This window comes from Lates calcarifer, linkage group LG5, assembly GCF_001640805.2.
Source record: "Lates calcarifer isolate ASB-BC8 linkage group LG5, TLL_Latcal_v3, whole genome shotgun sequence".
Classification (NCBI taxonomy): domain Eukaryota; kingdom Metazoa; phylum Chordata; class Actinopteri; family Centropomidae; genus Lates; species Lates calcarifer.
This window is the reverse complement of record NC_066837.1, coordinates 26,314,519-26,338,779: the sequence shown is the minus strand read 5'-3', so window position 1 is coordinate 26,338,779 and position 24,261 is coordinate 26,314,519. Positions and strand designations below refer to the sequence as shown.

The 24,261-nt window shown below is 41.1% G+C and overlaps 1 protein-coding gene across 4 annotated transcripts in view; it reads right to left on the bottom strand.

Annotated features, from left to right (window-relative positions):
• The window catches only part of LOC108884575 (axin-2), a 47,741-nt gene that overhangs the window by 10,960 nt on the left and 12,520 nt on the right, over positions 1-24,261 (bottom strand). Inside the window, exons 1-3 of one of the 4 annotated variants that reach the window (XM_051070861.1) lie at positions 5,982-6,235; positions 3,589-4,531; positions 968-1,109 (exon numbers count right to left, since the gene is read on the bottom strand). In XM_051070861.1, the coding sequence (XP_050926818.1) occupies positions 968-1,109; positions 3,589-4,420 (974 nt within the window). In that variant the 5' untranslated portion in view covers positions 4,421-4,531; positions 5,982-6,235. Of the gene's footprint in view, positions 1-967; positions 1,110-3,588; positions 4,532-4,818; positions 5,234-5,433; positions 5,962-5,981; positions 6,236-24,261 lie in introns of those variants that run through there. The other 3 variants (XM_051070862.1, XM_051070864.1, XM_051070863.1) reach the window with 3 other exon arrangements.

Sequence of the window (24,261 nt, the reverse complement as noted above, 5' to 3'; positions counted from 1 at the left end):
AACAATAGGCTGAAAGCGATTCAGTTAAGCCCTTTATACTCCATGCACTTTATTTTCTCACTCCCTTGCACTTCGAGCCTCACCACTCCTGCTATTGGCTCTGGAGGCTGGAGAAGAGATGCTGTGGATGGCTCAGTGGGTGGAGGTGATTTTTTGGGGGTGCCCTAGTCTGGCCAGGGGGAGTTCCTTATGCCTTGTCCCAAGGTCTAGAAATGAGTAACCCCTGTGAAAGCCTCGCAGACACATGATCTCAGCACGCCACAGAGGCCAGTGGCAGGAAACCGACCCACCATGTGAGTAAGCCTCCTTTCATTTGGTGCCAACATTTTTCAATGAGTTTGTCTTGAGGCCCGAATGGCCATTTTCCTCCCCCTTTCCTCCAGCTCTTCAAAGGGAAAAAGCGATTAGATAATATGAAAAAACAAGACTGTTGTGGCAGAAGGGTGGGATGGATACATTTCAACTCTGAGGAAAATGAGGCAACGCCCCCACCCACATCAAGACGTTCTCATTTTTTCTCCCTCCTCTCCAGCCTGTAACGCATCAGAATAAACTTCAAAAGGTCTTTAGACATAATGACTTTCCCAGAGTCATCTCCCTGGAGGCCACAGCAACAACTACACTTTAATAGAATTACCTGGAGTCAATCATACAGGATAATTAAAATACATTACAGACCATTATTTTGCAACAGTGCAGTCCCTGGCCCCAAGAAAAGCTGAGTCTATTAAACTATGAGGCCAAATATTTTTCTTCGCACCCCTAGACTTTTTCCTGGAAAGGTGTTGACTGAACTCTAGTCCAGGCACATTTACATACTATGGAAATAATAAAAGTTTTGGCCAGGTTAGGCTGAACAGGAATGAGCCTTTTGAAGTTCCCACATTATCTCCAGTGCAAGCCGAGCTGAAATTAAACTGACCAACCAACTTCTTGATTTCAATTAAAACTAACAAAAAACACTTACACACTACTGTCCGTCATGGACATGGAATCATCTGTTGTGGCATCGCTGGAGATCTCACTGTCGTTGGCACTGGTGGCAGGGGCAAAAATATAGCCGGAGTTGACAAAGTAAGGGCTGGCAGGGTCTCCTCGACGGTGAGACCCTGTGAAAGATCCAAGAAGACATGCTTTACTGTGACGTCTGTCTAGATTGTGGTATGAAGACAGGGGAGAGATGTGTTTCCTTCTGTTATTCACTTTATCATATTTTAAAACCAAATGTGACAGCTTGGAGTTTGTTTTGTTGACATTCAGTGCAGATTTCTGTAATTAAGAGTGAGAATGAAGACTTAGGGGCCTGAGGAATGTGACAAGTGTTAGAGATGGTGCCTTGGGGTTTTTTCCCTTGTCTCTTCTTTCTTTCACCCTCTTTTTTATGCCCAACCCAACATAGAGTGGCAGTGTATGTGTGTTGGGGGGGACTGAGTTAAGTGAGCAGTCTCGCTGTGTGAATCAACATTTCCCAACATTTCCCTTCTTTTTCTCCTCTGCTATCTCTATACGATAATGTTTGGGCCAGGCCATACTCCTGCTCTTTCCCGCTTTGAAACTCCACTCTCTTTGCTTGGAGTGCTCTCTCCTTCACTCTCTCCTACTTCTATCTCTCCTTCTCTCTATCACCCAGTTTGGGGCCCCTCCTTTACTCTCCTACACTCTCCCCTGCTTTCCTTTTTAAAGTCTCGCTCTCTCTCTTTCTACTCTCTCCTGCTGTGTTGCATTCCTGTTCCAGTAGTGAAGGGGGTGGACAAGGAAGAGGGAGGGAAGAAGAGGAAGGGGGAACTTGAGCTTTAAAGAGGGAGGGAGAGATGGAAAGGGGGAAGGAGGGCCCCTTTCTTTATGAGAATGCCTTCTGCCGGGAGTGCTGAGAGGAGAACCCCAGCATGACTAAAGCCGTAGGCCCCAAGCACAAACCTGACCTTTGGAAGGTCCGCGCAAAGAGTCAGGTATTTAGCACAGCTGGGCTCTCTGCACCCCCTGCTCTCTTTCTCCATCTCTTTTCTTTCTTTCATTACCCCCACCCCCCTTCCTGTATTTCCCCCTTCCCCTCCTCTTGTCTCTCCCTGTCTCCCTCCAAAGCACGCTTAGTCTCTGTCAGACAGATTTTCTTTTTCAAAAAGGAGAGATAAAAGTGCTGGATAGAAGAGAAAGAGGCAGGAAAACATTGACAAATACACAATCTATGGCAAAGTGGTTTTGGTGGTTGAAGCTGCGGAACTGAGCTGAGGATGTTTTGTTGTTGTGTTTTTCTATCACTTTGGAGTTGAGTATTGGAGGTTTCTCAAAAAGAGGGAAAAAAGGAATCTGTGCAGTGGCAAAATTAGTTCCACATGTTTGAGATGGAAATTGGTTGACCTAAAGAGATGGTGAGGGGCAGGGGGAAAGGGGGAGAGTGTGGGTGACAGAAGAGAGAAAGAGGGGGCTCTCTCCCTCCTGCTATTCTTTTAGTGAAAAACAAGAATGCAGGGGATCACACCAGGAAACCAGGAGATGCCCACATGTCAACAAAGCCTGTGCTTACTGGTTCCTAACCCAACATTATCACTTTGAAGCAAGTGAATAACTGTGCTAACCTCTGCTGACTTGCACATGAAGGATAAAATCCTCAAGGGAGCATTTAAGTTGAGTAACTAGACATAATCAATTAGTTTTTACATTTTACATGTCATTATAAAAGTCATGCTGGAGAGTTTTTAATCCCCTGTCTCTCTAAATATTTAGTCAATTTGACAGGAAAAGTATCTATAAACTGCACTTTAACTACCAACCACTGTCAAATCTCTGAGCAATAACCAGATGTGAGGACAAAGTAGCCTAGTTGATTGAAAACTTTCAAGTGCCCTTTGATGCAGGCTCATACATAAAATCTCGTTTTGAAAATGTTCCTGGTTTGAAAAGATTTCAGCTGTTGTGTGGGAGGAGCTCTTCAGATAACAGCCCAAATGAATTCCACAAACTCATACTCGTACAACTTTCATCTTCAACCAAGAGGACAATATCTCCGCATGACGTAAGACTGACTGCACAAGTTCTTTTAACTCTGTATTACCATTTCCCTGGGTTAGGGAGATTTTAAGACAGAGCTATATAACTATATAATAACTATACAGCATAATAAGTAGAATGAATGAGAATACAGCATAACTTAGCATAGCATCATACTGTTTCATGTAGCTGTGCAAGTCATGAGACTTGGTGTCTGAATTTGTGCCTGAACCGGAGGAAGGGTTTCAAAGCACAGGAAACTTGAGCAAGCCAGCAGAGGGCTGCCTGCAAGACACCATTTACTTAAAAGGAAGGCTCAGATCCATTGATGTTTTGTACCCACCCCGCCCCTCCACCCCTCCAACCCCTTGGCTAACTGCAAGGCAGGAGGGCACAAATATACAGGCATGTTCCTCTGAGACCCTTTGATCAAGTGCCTTTATCTCTTTGTGAAATAACTCCCAACTTCCACATATTCACTGCACTTTAACTAATGACGGAATTGTGATCACGAGGACAGTAAGCAATGCTCCAAAAAATAAACACGCGCTAAGATGTAATATCACAGGCACGCACTGCTAGGTGAGCGCTTCTCTTACCTGCAACTGTTCTCCAGGACTTCAGCTGCTGTCCGGATGGTAGCAGTAGCCCTCAGGGTTTTCGCAGTCAGTCCAACCACAGACCCTAACGTTTTTGCCTTCAGGTCATTACAACTCCATTCCTCTTCCTCCATGAGAGGAGGAAGGTATCCGCACATCAACTTGAGACTGCCGAGACTGCCGTGATTCATGTACGCGGCGTTCTCGCAGCCGGTGCGCACGTATTCGAGGTATATGTCAGAGGTCAAAAACATCTGGTATGCATTCTCTTCCATATTGGACTGAATTTCCGTCTGTGCCTGGTCAAACATGGCAGAGTCTATTTGTTGTTTCTTAATACTATCCCTTATGAAGGTCTTGGTGGCGGGTTTCAGCTGCTTTGCGACAATGCTGTTGTTCTCGATGTACCGCTTGAAAATAACTTTAGCAACTCGCAACGTTTTGGTATCCTTTAAGTCCATTTGCCTGAAGCCGTTGCAGGCGAACCAAAAGTCCAAAGTGTCCACGCAATTCTCCCGCTCCAAAAAGGTCCTGAAGAGGTGAGCGCCGTCTTGGTCGCCCAGGAGAAAATGCAGAGACTTTGTCCACCGGGATAGGGGCGAGTCCGGGGACGCGCTGCCCTCTGGCTCCCCGAGTCCATCCTCGTTCCTCCGCGGTGTGGAGCCGGGAGGCGCGGCGGCGGCGGGGGTATCTTTAACCTTGCTCTGGGCTCTCATTTTGGCAGATCTGCTGGGGTTGTAGCATGACGCCTCTCCCTCCTCCCCCGGTACCGGAGGACGAGGGGCATCTTCTCGGAAGCTACTGTTGATGTGCTCCGTAAGCGCCCTGCTCATGGCTCCAGCTCCGGTTGCCGTGTGAGAGTGCCGTCGTGCCTCCACTGAGCTCCAGCCTAATCCTCCTCACTCTCTAAAAGCAGCGGGGGAGCTTCTTAGCTCCTCTTCACTCTGAAACACAAAGTATTGATCTAATCAAAGCCAGATCCTGCTGAACTTCAAAGAAAGACATCAAGTAAACAGTCCTTTTCAAAAACCCTCGCCGGGTTCACAGAGAAAGGAAATATGAAAGGCTTTTTTTCGTTTCATTTATCTATTTATAATCTAAATGAGAGATCAACTGCAGCCTACATTCTCAACGTGCATTGATCTGTCACATCAAAAAACATTTTACAAGAATAATCATCTCATGCAGACTCACTCTTCACTAAAACCGTATTCTCACAACTGTGGCTTACACGTGTTTTCCTAACGAGTCCATGTCACAGGCTTCAACTCCAATTAATTCCCCAATCTGTTTCGGACGACCGTACCCTACCCCTGTCTGCATCGCAAACGCACAGACTAGTTTCCACTCGGAGCTTACACTTGTCCTCACCATCCCAGAAATGTACAAACGAGTGGAAATGCATCTGATCTGCACCACAATGACCTTAAACGTTGTAATGTACGAGGGGTAAAAAGTCCCGCGGGAAAAGCCAGCCGCTCATGCGTAAATGTAAGCGATCAATTGCCTTAACATCTGCCCAAGAAGGCTATTACAGCACATTATTAAAGTCACAGCACCAGCAACGTGTCTGAACTACCAACACGACAGAGAGACTTGATATATTTGGAGTAAAACCTCATCCAGTATCTGGATGATTTTTCATCGGAGCCTCAGCGTCAAAACTACAGAGACACCAACATTGTTAAGATAAACGATGTACAACTAAAACTGCATAAACAGTGTAGTTGGTAGTAAAATTGCTATATAATAATTTATATCAGTCTCAAGAGGCAGTGTAACTCTGCATTATCACAGATTCTGAAATCCAGTGGATGAAGGCTAAATACGCGGGCGTAAAACATACCATCGCAGAGCAGATCCAACCAGAGTAAAACCCGTTAAAAAGTTGAAGTATTACTCCATTTTAAGTAAAGCAGAATACAGTCCAAAACTCCCCAAACAGTAATCCAGCACAAAAACCGACGACGGACTACTTTAAGCCTGTGTCGTGCCACATGTGTCCTATCTCGCTGCAAAACAACCGCTGTAGTTTACTGTACCCTGTCCCATTCAACAACTGACCTCAGAGAAGGCAGGCTCAGTCCCTATGTAGATCACTGGGGGTGTCAAAATCTGGAGGAGGTAAAAGAGGAGGTGGAAGGGGGCTCTGGCTGGAGAATACATCCCACTTTTTTCCCAGCTAGAAGACGCACCAACCGACAAATATTCGGTTTTTTATCTGGGCAACACATTCATACGCGCAAACACACACATAAGCTTCTTATCTATCTCACCGTATTTCTCGCCCACAAACAAGAAACATTGCCCGCATTTCTCAACTTCAAAGCTCAGCAGCAGCACATCAAAGCGGCCAAGAGAGGGGGCCTGTGGAACAGCTTTCCTACAACTTACCATCCATGTACCCGAGTAGCCTCACTGATTAAAAAACGTTAAAGTAGTCCAACAACTGACTATGCCTCAAACCGCTCCGGCGCTCTTCTCCGTCCGATAATGTCCTATCACCCCGGACAATTTTAATACAGCGGCGAATAAAAGACAGAGGCGTTTTCCTCTCGACTTTTCTCCTCAGGTAGTGTTTCAAGAAGTCATGGTAGGCGGTAGAAATCCTCCAGGCTGTTCCTCAACCAACTGGGCTGAGGGTTTAACTGTGGACTTCAAAGTAAAGAACCGCTGGTCTGGTCCCGGAAGATACATAAAAACACAGCGTCTCATCTTTGCAATAACGCACAAAATAAAACAAAACGAAACAAACTAAAGTGGATATAAAGGAATGGAAATAACCACAAATGACAGGTTATGTGTTGCTTAATCAATCGTCACTGGCAAACACATGCGTTTAAACGTGAAATTGTGTTTCAAAAACTTTTTTAGACACGGAAAAGATTTACTTGTGTGCCAGGACCTTATCAAAGACAGGCGATCTAGAGCCAACTCCCCGAGGCTTTGGAGCGTCAGAAGTAAGTGATCTACCGCGCCAATTGCATTATTCTTACAGTCCGTCTGTTACTACACGAAGTTTCAACAGAAACACAAAGCAAACAAAAGTGATACTTTTGTTTCCTGTGGCTTTTCCAAGTGATAGAAGTGAATTTGGTGTGTCCACCTAGCTGAGGAGCAGCCATTTTGACAGGATTTACAATACTTTTATAGTTCATTTTGGTATATATTCATCTCCTGTTGTACATAAAAACATCTTTGTCTAATACTTTTGTATTGGTGTACAGTGTATAGGGACTGTACGCCCTTTATCCCTTTGTCTTTCCTGTAATATTCTTACTTAGTTATAGAATTACCAGAATAAGGGGAGTGACAATTAAGAATGTAATTTAAAAACAATGTCTATAATTATTTAAAACTTATTCCAGAAGTTATAGACCTGATTTGATAATCCTATAGTAAACTGTGTAACTGTCAAATAATTTACATATTAGTCACAGGCTTTTAGCCACAAAGATGTCAACCTAACACACTTGCCAGTTCCACATTCAGGGGAAAATGGCACAGCATGACATTTTGATTGAAATTGGACAGAGAGCAAAGGCAAGAGCTGTTCTCTAGTCTTTTAATTCACATGACTTCCCTAATGTCATTGTGACAGAATCTTAAAGAGTGGGTTAGACAGTGATCCAATCCCATGGTACTTCAAAGGCTATATTGTCCCTTTGATGTTGAAAATCAACTTTAAAGGAGAATATAATTATATAAGTCAGAGGATTCAAATTCACAAAACTCTCATGATGGTACAGGACAAGGGAACTAATGAAATCCAACTTCTCTGAGGTCCCCAAGTGGTGATTAATTTATGTTGAGTTATACATAGAGAAATAAGCATGCTGTGTAGCAGTTCCCATGTGGATTTATACTTATGTCAGCGTCTTTGTCCATTTGTCAAAATCTTTACACTTGTATACATAGTTTATTGTGGCATGCAATTTCATCCAGTTTAAACCAGCATGGATTGACACTGTTGACTGCTGACTAAGATTATTCAGTGACCTTACTATTTTGAATTTAGATGCTTGATAGTTTCGAGCGATATAAGTTTCCAACTTATACATTTAAGTTCTCACACATTTTGCTAAGTAATTAACATTCTCCAATGGTTCTTTTTTTTTTTTTTACAACTATATGTACAATATCAAATCTTTCTTGTTTTCTTTGTACATCAGGGGAATCCAGTTGATTACAATGACATCATTCATAGCCACAGTTTATATTGGAGGGCTCTGTAAGATAAACATTGTTGCCACAAATCTAAACAATCCAGCACCCAAAACGCACAAAAAGCCTCCAACACTTCACAAAGGGAAGTGCCAGCTGTCTGCGAGATGGAACACAAAATCATAAAATGGGTCAGCAGTGTTGGCACTGTGACGTTCAAGGGGCACTCGGCTGATCAGCAAGGCCCAAATTAAAGCCATGAAATATGTAGCCATACTGTTATCTGAGAACTAACTTCTTTAAAGTCTGCTTTGAAAAGAGAATTGAGATATAGAGGGGTTATAAATGTGTAATTTTTGAAGTGCAGGACAATCTTAAAAGCAGGATATTTCACATTCAGGATAAGATGTTATCTTCACTCAAATTAAATTAGGCCGCACATATCACTGCAAAAGAAAAAAAAAAACATCCACAGACAGTTTTGCTGACAGGCAGGAAGGTTCCTTCATACTTTACTCAGTCTGCTTTTAATGACATATAAACTTCAGGCTAATTCAACTATTCAGGATGTGTTTGTTTTTCAAAATTTCTGTGGTCACCAAGGACACATCCAAAATACCAACTTGCTGTCTTTTTAAAATTCATTTTGGGTAGTGTCATGAGATCCTAAAACCATGAGACCACACCTGTTGACCCTTGAATACCAACTCTTGTGTTTAGCAGTGACAAAAGAGAGAGGGTGCTGTAAAGTAGCCCCAAGAAGCCCTTTTTTGATGTTGACCCTGTCCTGACCCCTTTGTTAGGGCCCTAACCATTTCACAGGAAGATCTAAATGCTTTAAAAGCACAATACAGGATGAGAGTGCCTCCACTGACTTGCTATGAAGCCCCAATAAAATGGGGTGACCTGGAGGCTAATTGAGAGCTCGTGGTTGGGAAAAAATTAAAGGCATCTGGTGTATCACCAAATTGGAATTGAAGCTCCTCTTTAATTAGAGCCTGTATTAAAGGCACAGAGAAAGCATGCATCTCACTGCTGTCAGTACAGGTGTCACATCAGGATACATGGCAACAGACAGAGGACTGATTATGGGAATAAATAGGAAGGGTTTTTAAAAAATATTTCTTTCTTTCCTTCTTACCCTGTAAGTACTGTACTATAGAAGTCTTTGATGGAGTATAATTAGTTTTATCAGTCAAACAGTAGGGCAGTGTTCTTCCCTTTTGTTGCTTTTTCATAAGAACTTTTGGATTTGCATCATATCACAGCCCACAGTATATGTTTCCACAATGCGAACAATAAATTCTGTACAGCCCGTTTTATCGTCCTTTCATTCGCTCAAATCCTACACTTGTGCTAAAATAGCACAGAAAAACAGAGGAGACGGTGGATAATTGCAAATAACCCAATATTTGGGAGTTCAAAGGCTGTGGTGGGTTTGAGTGATAATTTTGGCTGAAGCATCACCATAAACACTAATAAAATTAAGTGCGTCGGAGGGAGGAGGGGGCGTGGCCAGGCGTCCCTTTGAACAGACCCTGTGATCAGTTCCCCCTCTCAATTAGCGTATTGTCCACTTCTCCTTTCAGCTGGGAAGGAGGGGGCAGTCTCCCCCCTAGCTTCCCTTTGAAGTGATTATCCCTTTATCTCAAGCCTGAGCGAGGAATATCTTGGGGGACAATGGCAAATTAAAGCCCATATGGAGAGAAGCGTGAATGTCTGTTTGTAGGCTCAGAGAGAAATAGAAAAAAAGGAGCAATAGAGGAATAAATAGAGTTGGTGGAGAGAGGACAAAGAGGGGCAAATAGCATCGTTCTGTTTGCATGAGCTGAAGGGTGAGTGGTAGATGTCAACACTCATCCAAAAAAATAATTTAGGGCTTGTGCCTGATGCCTGAGTTGACACTTGTAGCAATGACTTTAGAAGAGCTAAAGGGAAAGGGGGGGGGTCTGTCATGACAGATGGAGAAAGACGGACAGGGAGGAATGGAGAGATAGACGAATGAGCATGAAGAGGAGTGCAGTTGTCAGCAGAATCAGATGGCGGTCAGGCAGACAGGCTTGAAGAAGATACAATTAAAGTGTGGAGTTAAGACGGGCTTTGAAGTCGGACATGGTGCATAACACCCTTAAAGTTTGAGAATCCATCCATTCATCCGCTTGTTATGGCTTATTAAGACCATTCCTTTCCTTTTAAAAGGCCCAATTTGAGAAAATAAACTTTAATTTCAACTTTGGGGAAAGTCTACATAAATCAAGGGTGACAACAATCAAGTTAGGTTTTCAACAAGGTTTTCAACAAGGTTAAAGAAGAAAAAAAAGCTAAGCTAAATTGAACGGTCATCTTTTGAAACTTGAGTGAGGGATTTGCTAAAGAAGGTGTGGGGGTGCATGTGAGCACTCAAGATGAATAATTACTTTCTCTTCCCACTATCCCTCTTTTTTCTTACAATCCTGTTTTGCGGTGGCTTAAAAGTTTAATAATGTATAGAAACAATGCCTGTGATGCTTGGTCTAATCCGTTTTGGCTTGGCAAACCTTTGTGGTAACTGAAACCCTATCTGATGTCAAGTCAGTCTGTCACTCTGCCTTTTCAAGGTGCAAGACAATATGTACAGCTGAAAAACCAAAGAAAGTGTATGTTAAGAATTATAGTATATCTGTAGTCCAAAGAGTATTGTTAGCACACTGTGCATTGTTCTCTTGCATTGAATTCTCTGTGTAATTGTGTCAGTAGTTCCTACAGTAATTCCGCCGAAACAACTTCATGTGTATTAATTATGTTTGTCAATTTATCATGCTCGACAAATCAAGTGATTCTCATTGTGATTGTGAAAGCGAGAGAAATGTGTGAGTGTTCACTTTGAGCTCAGCTAGTCATCCTTAATGAGGATCAGACAAATGATGTAGAAAAACGCTTGATAAGAAGCAGCAGTCAGGCCTATTAGAGGCTAAACAACACTTGTTACAGACCAGCACCGGTTTAAACTGACAACAGCTAACTGGCTGAGGCTCAGCCTGACAGCAAATCCATGCACTGATAAGGGAAACGAATCGGCCCTATTGATCAAATGTTCCAGTGTTCAACTGTTAACTTCTGGAGATGTCAGCAGCAAGAGATAGCACCATAAAACCAACAGTCAGATGTGACAATGGTTCATTGTTTGAAATGCAGTCTTTACAACCAGCCCTTGTGATATCAACATATCTACATTCTACCAGTTCTAACACGCTCCAACAGAATAATGTGGATGACCACTGTGTTCACACACATACTCTGTGGCAAAAACTAAACCATTCACTCTTAACATTAATCAGAGTATTTCATCACTGGTTTGAATTGATGCTTGGTGTTTGCTCTCCATCCACACACAACCTTGTGCACCTCAAGCTGCATCCTACCATTCATCACAAAGAGCATTTCACAAGGCACAAAAAAAAACCTCACAATCACAGGATTTGAGGTGAGCATAACTACCAAAGAGGGAACAAAAAAAGGAAAAAAAGCAAACACCACATGATGAAAAAGGACCTCAACTTTGAAGTAAGTGGACCACCATTACAAAGGCAAATTAAGCTGAATGCCAATTAGCAGTATGTGTCAGCTTTAAAAGTGAACTGACGAGTGACACTTTTATATGTAAATTTTCAAAGAAACTACCATTGACAGACTTTTAATATTTCTCACTTTCCACAATATTTTCACATGCACATGGTGGTATGGTATTTAACTGTATGTGATCGATGGTATAGTTTGGGTTAGGCCACTACAACACTAAACACTTCAGGAAAAGATAGTGGTTGCAGTGTTAAAAACACTTTTGGCGGGTCTTTGACAGGATGTGAATTCAGGTCATGCATTACAGTCAGGCTTGCTCTACAACCATCCACCACCCTGACCTTTTTTTTTTTTTAATTATTTAAAGTACTTCCTGAATTGGCACTGAATGTTGGCATTGGACATAAATCATGAGGTGCAGCATCCTTTAGTACGGACAGAAGTGAGCCCCCATTGAGCAAGGCATTAATTCCCTAATTTTTCCAAATAAGTAGATAAATGAATTAAGCTTGTTATTTAACTTGGCAAATGACACTTTAATTGCCTTATAAAATAAAGTAGTTGTGTTTCTGAAAGTTCAGCAAAGTTCTTCAGGATGAAAAATAAATTTTGAAAAAAAATGTATCAGACCCAAGAAATGTAGAGACATGAGAGATTTTCATGCATACAGATGCAAATGACCTAACTGAAACAAGAGGGAACAAATGTGTTTGTCATAAAAATCCATAATTATTGTAGCTGTCAGCTGGATGTTTTGGCATATGAGCTGATTACCTGCCAATCATGTGTGGTGATGGTGGGTTGTGTTTATTTCTCCTAAGTGTTACAATATGTGTACAGCCTGCTCCGCCAACTTCAAATTGATTAGATTTGAGAACAGCTCTCTATTTTGAGTTTAAAATATGGTTCATTTATATAAACATGCTTATTCATACATATTACACATACGCCCTTTCTCATTTTTTCCCTGATACTGATGCTGAGTGTTTGTGTGTGGGCTAATATGCATGAAATAACGTGCATGACTGAAGGCTGGTGCCATTTGAACGGTATAGTACATCTAATGTTACCTTAACAAATCTAACAGCACATTCAAAGTCAAAGAAGACAGCAACAACAACAAGATTGCTTGAATTTTGCAGGGAAGTTAATGAGTACTTATGCAGACTCTCATGGTTTTGGTGTGAGTCATACACTTTTAAGGCTGTGCCTGACACTCTTGACAGTCCCCAAAAGTGTCTCATACTAAATCAGAAACTGCAATTACAAAGCAAAGCAGTCTCAAAGTTTAATTTGTATTCTATCATTTTCAGTCAGAAGCCACAATGACTTGTGTGTATAAACAAAATGTAATGTGAGAAACTTCCTGGTTTTTAAAGGAAATGGTGATTTAAATTTTCTGAAAGTGTTTCAGTGAAAAACAAACACTACATTTTGAAGTTCAAAGCAGAGATGTGAAACAATACAGAACTACAACTACAGACAGGGCTACAGTTCCTCTAAAGGGTGTGCTGTGCATGTATATGTCAGTGTATAATGTGCACATAAGTGCTCAAGTGCACATATGTGCAAACATGCATATAAAATATTTCTGTTGGCTTTTATTGTTGCTTGTGTGTGTTCTCTCTTGCTCTTGTGAGTGGAACAAAAGGGTTCAAAATAGCCACTGTATGATTAAGGTCCTTGACTTCATTCTTTAAGGTTCTGATATTTTTACAAGACTAAGAGTTAAACCCACCTACTGGGACTAAAGGAAGTTCTGGATACAGCAAAAGAGAGCAATCATGCAGGACCTCAGTTCTGGCCAGCTGCATATTGTTCATTTATTCCTTAGAGAGTTTCTAAATCCATAACTAAAACTAAGATAAAAGTGTTTTGACCCTATTGTGGGATGTTTCCCAGTGTCACGCAGCTACTCAGCAGGTGTGCAGAGGGAGGGTGAGTTTCAAAACACACTGCACAGCAGATAGGGAAAGAGGAACATCAACAAAACACTACTGCTATGCACCTCACTGACTGCACTGACAAGCGATAGGGAAAATCACAGAGAGAAAAAAAGAGATAGAGAAATGGTGTAGAGCAAGCAATGAGAGATGTAAACTGAAAGGTGGAGAAAGAGAAGAGAGGGTAAGAGGGTCAAAGAACAGAGAGAGAGACAAAGAAAGACAAAGAAGATGGATGAGAAGAGAGAATGAAAAAATATGCTTCTTTTATTCATGTATTATGTCTTGTCTATATGTTTTAACAACACTGAATGTGGGATCAGAATTCACATGTCATACCAAAAAAAAAATAAAAATTAAAAAAACGAGTGAAATGTGAAGAGAATATCAGAAAAGGGGAGAAGAGAGGCACACAATACAGGCACACAATGATGCTGGAGGTGGAACAGTAATAGAAACACCTGTATCATCTGTCATCAAGTACACTGCCATACAACAAACACTACATCTGTGAAGCCTATAATATTCAGCTTTTGCTAAGCATGCATCAGAGCTGTTGGTTTAGCTCTGCCTGACAGTTTCTGACTCTGCAGTTTGTGCTTTTGATTTGGATTGCATTATTCAGTGTTGTGCCCACCATACAGTCCATTTAAATACGGCAACACAACTTAAGTACAAAAGTACTACAATCTATGTCTTCTAACATGTCTTCTAACACAAAGTAAATATGTTCTCATTCTCCGCTCATCATATGTCTGGGAGTGGAAGTGACATCACTTCTTAACATTTAGGATACCCTCATTAGTGTCATTTGCAGGGACATTTTTCAATGTGCGGGCACATCACTGAATTATAAAACATATTAAATGGTTATGTTTAAAAATTCTTGGCATTTGTTTAACTTCTGTACTTCTGTTGCCTAAATCTAACCACACATGTGAGTCTGGATGCACACCTGGGTCTCTGGTGTGACAGTCGTGCACTTTTAATGTCTGCCTTCCACTCCAACTGCCTCCTGGTGACTCTGCAGCTGTTAATAAATGTAGTGCTCACCTTGATGAGTGACTATTCTGGTGCATGGAAACACATCACCTGAATTAAGTACTTCATTGTGCAACTGTATAGTGGAATCACAACCCTCTCTCTCTCTGAATTGTAGTGTACATCTATTTCCATTTTTTTTGTCCACCTCCTGTAATCAGAAAATAGTTTTCAGTTCCATTTCAAACTTCACTGTTGAGCAAATTTGGAAATACTACAAAAACCTTCAGCCAATAATGCCATGTATAGCCCAAACATGCAAGTCTTTCAACTATTGGGACGTCCTAACAGTAGGGCGAGAGAATAACAAAGACTGTGGGAGTGAAAAGGTCAACACAGTTCATCGGGCCTCGTATTAACGAGTAACACCACCTTGGAGTTGAGCAGAAGGAAAGGCTGCCAATCATCACTGCTCCTCTAGTGCTGCTGAAATGTGTCAACAAAGCAGTGTGAGAGGAGCATGTACCACTGCCCCCCCACCCCACCCCACACACACACACACACACACACACACACACACACACACACCTGAAGATGATGGAAGAAAGGACTGCAGAAAGAGAGGGGTGAGTAAGAGCAGGGGCTGAATATGGGTAGGAGTCTCCCCCCTTACCCACCCACCACTCCACCTCTCCTCCCCTTCTCCTCCCTCTTAGAATAAAATCTGGTGCCATAAAATGTAAGAGCGGGCAAACAGCTCCTCCCCAGCTTGTCGGGGAGTTTGTTTTAAAGTGGAAATGAGGCTGATGGTGTACTTGGCGATTAGCCCTGCGGCTAACATGAAAGGAGAGGAAAAGACAGCTGCTAATTTTCTCCTTTGACCTTTGGTTCCCGCTGGTATTTCATACAAACGCTGATTTATGGAGGAGCCTAACAGCTCACTGCTACTGGAGGGATTACCGTAAGAGGGGGGGGGGCAACCCCCAGCACTCACATTATCTGGATTCATTCATTTCATCTTTCTGTTTCTATCTCTGTCCTTTTTTCTTTATATGTCCTTCTCCTCTCTCCCATATCTCTTTGTTGATTTTCCATTGTCTCTCAGCCTGTCTGCCTTAGTGGATTTCAAACTCTTAATCTTTTTCCATCTTTATTTGTAGTCTGTTTCTGTCTGCATGTGTCCTTCATTCTGTCCATTCTCTCACCCTCCTTGTCGTACTCCCACTCTCTATATATTTCCACTGTGAAATATATAAACTGTAAAAATAGTGAAATTAACATTTTCAGCACATTAAATGAATATATATATATATATATATATATATATATATATATATATATATGTGTGTGTGTGTGTGTGTGTGTGTGTGTGTGTGTGTATACTGCCACACTCTTCTTAGATTATCATTGCAAACTAGTCCCCTAAAAACAACCCCAGACATTCTGACACCCCATGGTGTAAAAATGAGAAAGATGACACCCATTTCTGAGCAGAAGCTCTTTCTCATGCACTGTGCAGTGCCCAGTTGTTAATATGAATGAGTTGTGTAGCACATTACTGCAGGGAGATCCCTTCAAAGTCAGTTTCATGCAAATTCCATGTATGGATGGGTCCCACGTAAGGAGGCCCTGAAAATGGCCTCTGGGGCAGTAGAAACCCAGGAAGTTTGGATCCTCCTGCACATTCCCTTCCTCCCCTCCTCCCTATTATTGCCTCTCTATTGTCCATCTATTGTTCCCTCAGTTTGTCAAAGGAGGAGAGAGATGCAATGAACAGCTTGAAAAAGTAAATCACTGGAAAACCCCATTTCAAACATTGAGTTTGAATATTAGCTAGTTAATAACAGCATGACTGTCCTGGTTATGCTTTCAGTGGAGTCATTCAGCCCCAATAAGATAAGCAGTTACATTAAAGTAAAACAGTGTTTCTAAAAAGACCAACTGCACCAGATACATATAAATATTTCACTAAGTTGAAAATGATCCTGACATGGTATTTAGCCCTCAAGACTGATGTGTCTTAAAACAAGCACAAAGTTTGTTAATGTGGTGAAAGTTGTTAAAATAGTTCATGCTGCTGCCCCTTTCTTTATTTTAGTTTAAAGTGCCCATCTGGACCAAAAAATATGTATATATGTAATACTTATCTCTGTAATTATCGCTGCTGTTATTCTAACACTACATGTAATACGTTTCAGCCTCATGTCTTTCATAACAGACATGCTTCATTTCCAATGCAAATGTCTACACCATGTAATGTGTTCAAGTCTTCTTTTCCCCCAGTTTTAGGTTGTGAGCCATGTCAAGCATAAGATTTATAGCTTTATAAACAAAGTGTCGATCTAAAGGATGCACACTATTTATTGTGACTGTGAAAACTGGAGTTAAATTTAATGAAATAGGTTTAATAACCTCAACCTGTTGTTAAATTATTCACTTGCAGAATACATCAGGACTCACTAAAAGACAAAATATTGTGGGAGGAATGTAGACTTGATAAGATGGAGTTATGCTTCTTGTCATGATGGTTTATTGCTCCACACAGAGTAATTCCTTTAACATTAAAATACATAACACAGCTTTATTTTTCAGGACACAACACATCAGCAACATGCAAAATAAATAATACTAGGGAGTGAAAGAGTCACAACAAGAGCCATTTGTCACCAGCCAGACACAACAACAATAACAAAACTTGGAGGCAGATGTGCAGAATGCTGAATGGAAGTAACAGAGGATTTCTATAATCTCAGTAGATGCAACGGCTCTTTCAGCTAAAGACAGAAAATTGTTTCCCTGGACTTTTAGACTAGAAATGTGAACATAAAGGATATACAAACCTTTCCAAATGCAGAATTAAAGAGAGCCAAGAATGTCCCATGTCCCAGTTCTTATACTGTGTCAAGTTCATTAAAGATGAGAAACATTTTATGGACAGTGGCCAAGGTGGCTCTACCATAATATGCAACATTTCCTGGTTTTTGACTGTAACATTGCAGTAACACTTACAGTATTAGTATGTTTAAGTTTACTCAGTGATTAAAATAAAGTAAACAAGTAAATACAATTTAAACCAATTATAATGGTACTTACTATGAACAGTACCCTCAAGCTGTTATAATATATACATTAGGATAAAGCGGCCAAGATGTCTGCCTCCACCCCTTATTCTCACCTTCTGGGTTTCATTCAGAGTTCAAGCAGGTCATTAGCAGAGTGATTACAGTGGGAGAGAGGGTGTCCATTAAGAAAATGTGAGTGTGTTTGCTTGTGTGTGTATGTCTGTGATCACCATGTAAATGTATGCATGCATGTGTGTGCCTAACTGTGATCACAATGTGTGTGTGTGTGTATCAATCACACCAGTGTGGGTGACAACGAGGAGCTGTTTGTCTTTCTCATAAAAGGGAAAGGGATCAAAAGGGCTGGTCTACCAGCTGGACCTTCAATCACACTGGGACTGACTTTAGAGCCCTGGGCAGCTGGAGCTCTGGGGACTAATGGCGTACATGTGCGTTGAACCCTTTTAATCAGGGTCCCTGCACAATTTCCATGTCCAAATTGCATGTTTATCTTATAGGACAATAGATAATTCAGGATTATTACAGCTTGAGTTGTATAATTGTAGTTTTGACCATCATTTCTTTCAGTTATCATAACAGTTATCATAACATTAGGTTATAAACAAAAGAAATGTTGACCAAAACTATGAAAATAACTTAAAATAATCATTTCATGTTTTCTGTATGACATTTGAATACAGTGACAAGGTGATTCGCCATAATGGAAAATATTTGATTCCTTTGTGTTTGAGAAGTTTGATTTGTATTGCAATCAAATTATTATTTGGGGGAGTCTGGGGGTTTAAGTCTTTGAAAGTGCAACATCTCCGCTTTGAGTCAGGCCAAGGACCTTTGTTGTATGTCATCACCCATGTCTCTCTTTGCTCTATTCCTGTCACCTGTACTGTACGCTATCTAAAAGAGGCAAAAAATAAAAAAAATAAAAATACTTGACACAAAATGAGTATACTATATTAACAAAACTATATTTCCAAATTTGAAATCAAAGGGTTTAATAATTCAGCCCTGTTGAGTGAGAACCTTTTGCATGTATAAATATAATGCACTTGATCTCTCATGTCCCATGAACAAACCTTTCAAGGGACTCATAATGCAGATAAATTGTCTTAAAGCTGGCATGACCTTAACCCTAATATTACAATCAAGTCACTGCAAACTCACCAAACACCAAATCTTTCATTTCAATCTTCTCAGTGCACTTTAAAGGCATAAACATATAAGCTTTACCCTCATGATCTTTCCTCCAAAACATCAGCTGACCCTTGTGAAAAAACAAACGCAAAAGCTGAATTATTTACAAGTAAGAAAAGGAAAAAACAAACGAACAACAACAAAAAAAATCATACAACCTCTTATGTTTTATAACTTTTAGCAAGTTATATTATTTACCCAAGCCAAGGTTGTTCCCACACTAACGCTCATTTGTAGCTGACTGTGTAAGCTAGTGGGCTGTGGGATTATCTGTGATATGGCACAGACTTGAATGCTTAAAAAAATACTAGCTGCATGTTGTCAAATGAGCAGAAATACACAAGCTGTTACAACCAGAGTTCAGCAGCTAACACAAATGAAGTGAGAGTTCAAACTTGTTGCACATTCTTGCCAAGACACTCCACAGACACAACTTATCATATTTCCTCCATATTTCCAAAATGTCACCCTACTTGCTTTTCTGGCTGATATAAATCACCTCTCTCCTTCACAAAGGAGAGTGGATTTTACCTGGGTGTGTGTAGGTACGTACGCAGGGACAATATGAATGTGTGTGTTTCTGCACGTCAACGCGGCAAGATCAAGGCTGCAGTGGAAGCATGACCGCAGAGGTTTAAGATCTTAACACACCTGTTGTACCTGCCATGTTGACAGTTTTTGTCTGGGAACCTTGTTCAGACTGTCCCTTCCTTTGAGAAGATCACTTTAGGCTTTGTTGTGATTGATATTTGTTGTATGTTTTTGAAACACAATTATTTTTGCTCATAAAGTGCAAACAAGGATGATAAAATGCAGTGCTTTCCATGGTGCCACCATGATGGATGATCGTTCATTTATAGCTCTGAGAGCACATGGGCTGGTTTCACACAGTTAACCAGCTGAGGGGCTAATGTTGTTTGCTGATACTGTGATTTGAGCATCGATACATTACTCTATGACTTCACAGTGAGGTAATTGCATACTTGTCTCTGAGTTTTGACAGTCCGGTCATATGTCATCACCACAACTGGCCTTATGAAACAAAGACAGCCAATGCATCTTTGTATGAGAGTGGATGAATATAACACTGAATGTGTGAGAGCTGCTTATGACTCAAGTGTTGAAATAGCATGAACAAAATATATGTGTATAATTTAAGTAAAGTACATTTGAGAAGAGAAGTTACAAAGATGAAACCAACAATTCTTTGAGACATCTGTGTCTGTTCGTTGGTGCCTGTGGCACACTGTAGGTAATATAACCTGTTGCGGAAGCTAGGAGTGGGTGTAACTTTGTGTGTGACATGACATCACCAAGTCTGTTCCCCATCCTTCTGAGGACTCAGCGGGTAAACAGGTTGTGAAACGAGGTTTCAAAACCACACATCAAAGGAGGAGGTGTGTTACAAATGAGGTGAATTACAGTGTAGGAAAGATAACCGGTGTGGCGACTGCACTCCTGCCAAAAACCTTTCTTATAAACTCCTTCAAAGGTGGAAGAGAGGTTGACGCCACATCCTAAATATTCCACTGTGTGTTTATATAAAGAGCTCTGGTGTTACCTTGTATGTCCAGTTTTAGTGGGGGATTGAAGGATTATAATATGTCTTCTATGGATTTAGAACATTTTTGAAGCCAAGACTCAGGCAAACCTTTCAAAGTCTGTTGTGTAATTTCAAAAATGCATGGTCACCAAAGTAAAACTTAGAATAGTGAGAAGTTAGTGGAAGGTTTTTGACCCTGCAGCAGTGATAGCTAAATGCATGGAAGCAGCTTGGGAATGGTTTCAGACACATTCTTTAGGCAGTCTCAAAAAAGGTTGCTCTTTTTTTAAGTCTCTTTGGAATCTGAATGATATTTCAGTCAAAAGGCGAGAGCAAAAGCCTGTGGTTGTGTGGGTGAAATTCGGATACCATCCAATGTTCAAAGCCTTGAAATACATATGCCACACAATGTTAAAGCATTCCTTTTCACAATTTACAATGCATAAACATGATGGTTTACAGAGGCCCAGAGTGATTATTTGCACTGAGGTCTAGTTTCAGCTATTTCAGGTTTCTTGAGGCTGACCCGCAATGCCGCCCCACAAAGTGATTCTTGAAAGTGTTAAACCGCTGGCCCCCCAGCCTTGGTGAACACAAAACACTAACTGTTTAGACTTCAAATATCCAACACAGATTGTCCAGACAGCACAAGCTACAAAGAGCAACTCATGGCTATATTAAACAAAAATAAACTGTTTGGGCTTTTATGTTGTTTTATACCATAATTGCCTTCATCCATTCCTCTAATATGACAGCATTTCACACATTTCAGATTTTTATGAATGAGAGAGGTCTGCTTAGCATAATTGTGAGCAGCATGCCACAGCAATACACTGTTTCTCATGAAAGACACAACATGAAAATCACATACTGTTCAAGATAAAGTCTGACAAGTTGCACCTTAAAACTCGACTTTGCTCTAGGTCATGTATTCATGGCATTGTCTTTCTGCACATACAGAACATGAACTTACTGTCAGCAGCTCTGATAACACAAGAGAGAATGCACCAATTTCTCATTTTTCAAAAGTTGTGAAAAACCTAAGCAGAGCAGCATCTCCACAAGGGCCCCACTGATGTATCTTGAAAGACTGTGACTTCTCAGTTTGCATTTGATACGGTGCCTTTTTAGCAGCCACGCGAGAAAGCCAGTTACGGGAAAACTGCAAAAGGGAGAGACAGGACGAGCTCCTGGGCCTTCAGAAGTCTTGTCAAAAGCTTTTCCTTTCTATGCTTTGTCCCACCGATATTCATCTTGCCAGTTGAAAAGTGAAGACGGCAAAAACTTCGGGCTTGAAAAGAACTTTTCAACTTCTAAGAGGCACCTCGCAACAGGATTGAGTATTTGAAAAAAGGAAGGGAAAAAAAGCCTGAAACAGTAGGAATGGAAGGGACTTCCAGACTGAGAGGCATGTTAAAGAATCAGATACCATGTTTGGAAAATGGAGCGAAGATGAATATGGCATTGTCCTCTGGTGAAAAGAGGAACCAGACACATACAGAGTTGTTGATTCTGGCAGGCTTTGTGTGTCCACATCCCTAAAATCAATGTGACATATCCCAATAAATGTATAATCAACCTTTCTATGTATCCTGATTCTAAATTTGCTTGAGTATGGGTGTGTAGGTCTGTGTGTGTGCGAGACAGACATAGACAAATATAATAAAGAGAGTGATTGTAGGTATGTGTGTGTGGTGATGTGTGTATGTTTATGTATTAGCTCCAACCATCACTAATACCTTGTTAGACAGAATTCTTCACAGAGCTGCCGTCCTGCAAGCGTGCTGTTAAAAGAAAAGTTTAATAAAGTTTGAACACCATTTATTTTATCTCAAAGATCAGTGAGGCCTTTCAAAATTTGCAGAGCAAAAACTTTCACTCCACATCTTTTTACCTCAACTCTACTCGTCTCTCAAAAGAAAGCTGACTTCATCACCACACCTCGAGAGTTTGACGAAAATGAATGCTAAGCTCTTGAATCATTTCTTTCTTTCGCTCAACAGCAAAATGAATAAATGATATTCCTCCCTTTAATCGACGCACTCAGTGATAACAAAGAGACTTTGAGACACTTTGAGGACACCTAACGATCAGAAGCATCAGGAGGTGCTCTTCGTTTTCGTTGACGGACAGGCAGATCAAAAAGCAAGCCCCTTAAATGCTCCTACCCACTTTAGAATAATCTTGCTTTTTCCCTCTTTCAAGCACAAAGTGGGAAGAGAGAATAATCGTTTCATCTTTACTCTCTTTTCCAGTTTCAAAGTTATTTTGCCCATGGTAAAGCGCTCTGTATTGACGACTTCGAAGGTGCCTTGTCTCTTGAAAGAAGTGACATTTTATCTATATATAGTGTTAGAGAGTGCTTCAATTTAACTTTGTCTGGCACAGAGCGCGTCTAGTGTTGATGTGGCTGACAGCTGCTGGTTGAAAGACACGGGGAAAGAACTGAAGATTCAAATGAAGTTTTGCCATGACGACAGGGGCTTGATGTATGCTAATCAATCGATGGGGTAGAAAATATGCTTGCTGGTGGAGAGAGAAAAGGGAAAAAGTGTGACTGACAGAAACTTGTCAGACAGCACTCACCGAGATATCAAAAAGTTGCAAAGTTTGCGTTCGCCACACAAGAGCCCAAATCGCATGTGGTATATGCTACAAAAGGTTCAACTTGAAACGCCTTGCATTTGATATAAAGGAAAAGAAATTGGGACAATTCTCCATATGGTGTGGCAGCTAGCAGCTAGCAAGATTTTTCTTTTTTTTTTGACAAGGGAGGGGGGCGAGCTTTGTCTCCATGACACCTATGGTGAATTCCTAAGAAAATTCTCTGTCTAGGTCTGTCTGAACCTCTTCCATCCTTCAAAGGATGTGGGCCATAGGATGTTGAATTTACATCACAAAAGACCCTGAACTGTCCCAGCAAGTAAAGGTATAACAGATGATCAAACACACATCAGATCGAATATGTAAAACATCCAGCATCTAATAGAACAGATTGTGAAAGACAGACATTTGCTTTAGAAAACATGGTTGAGGCTAAAAACATTCTTTTCACCATACTTTATCAGACTTGTTTAGATGCTCAGTAATATCGTAACCAGATGCTTACGAGTTTACCACCTTGAAGCTGCTCTCCAGGCTACCTGACATGGAGCGTTTGGGTAAAACCACAACATCTGAGCTGCTGCTGTTCATTTCAGCTTTCAGCTCAGCAGCCGGAGCTTTCATAATGAAAAATCCATTCCAGATGTAGATCCCTGTGGAATTCCAGGAAACACGTACTATCTCCACTGATCTGTCCATCTACACATACATCTCATATGTGTCAAAAACAACAGGTTAAGATGACTCAAACGGCAAATTCACTCACCAGTGAATAATAGCAGAGACAGGCCATTCTTGACTTAGTAAGTTTCATGTTTTAAATGTGGGATTATCAAAGTATTTTGGGGCTCCACTCTATATGGAGGGTCTTAATTGCATGTTGTTAAGCTGGTACATGTGAAGATTTAATTATACACCATTCTGTCAACCAAAACAGACCCACATCATTAAGAAAAAACAAACATGGGAGTGTCATAAAATTTATAAAGACTGCAGAGATGACTGAAGAGGCACAGATGCTTTTTTTGTTGAACATCAGGGCCATGAACACTCTTCCAAACTCAGTGTTAGAACAATAAATCCTCACATACAAACAATCACGCTCATGTATACAATCTCTGGCTCATATTTGCGCATGCAGAATAGATGTGCTCATGTTGGCACACACACACAGGCACACACAAGGAGCTATGTTATCACCAAATGTGATTAACACTGTAAAACGATTAACATCAGGGTATTTATTCAAATCTAGACATCAAACACATTCTTTGGTCTTTTTTATCTCCACAGATCAGAGAAGTTACTGTCAGGGGAGAAAAGGCGCCTTCCGATCAGCTCAGCGTCCAGCGCGGTCGGCCAAACAAGGCCCGCACTTTTCAGCACAACTCTCTCACTCTCTTTCATCATTTACAGAGGGAGCGTGCCGTGCCAGCGCCGTCCTCCGCTAGAACAAGACCACTCACTGTCAGACAGACAATGGACAGTAGAGCCAGAGGTGGCAGTGGACTCATTGTGATGGATGATGTCACCGGCATCAGACCCTGACACTGCCAGATACCAAGCAGAAGGGTCGGCGGGTCAACAGTGAGGGCGGGTGGTAAAAT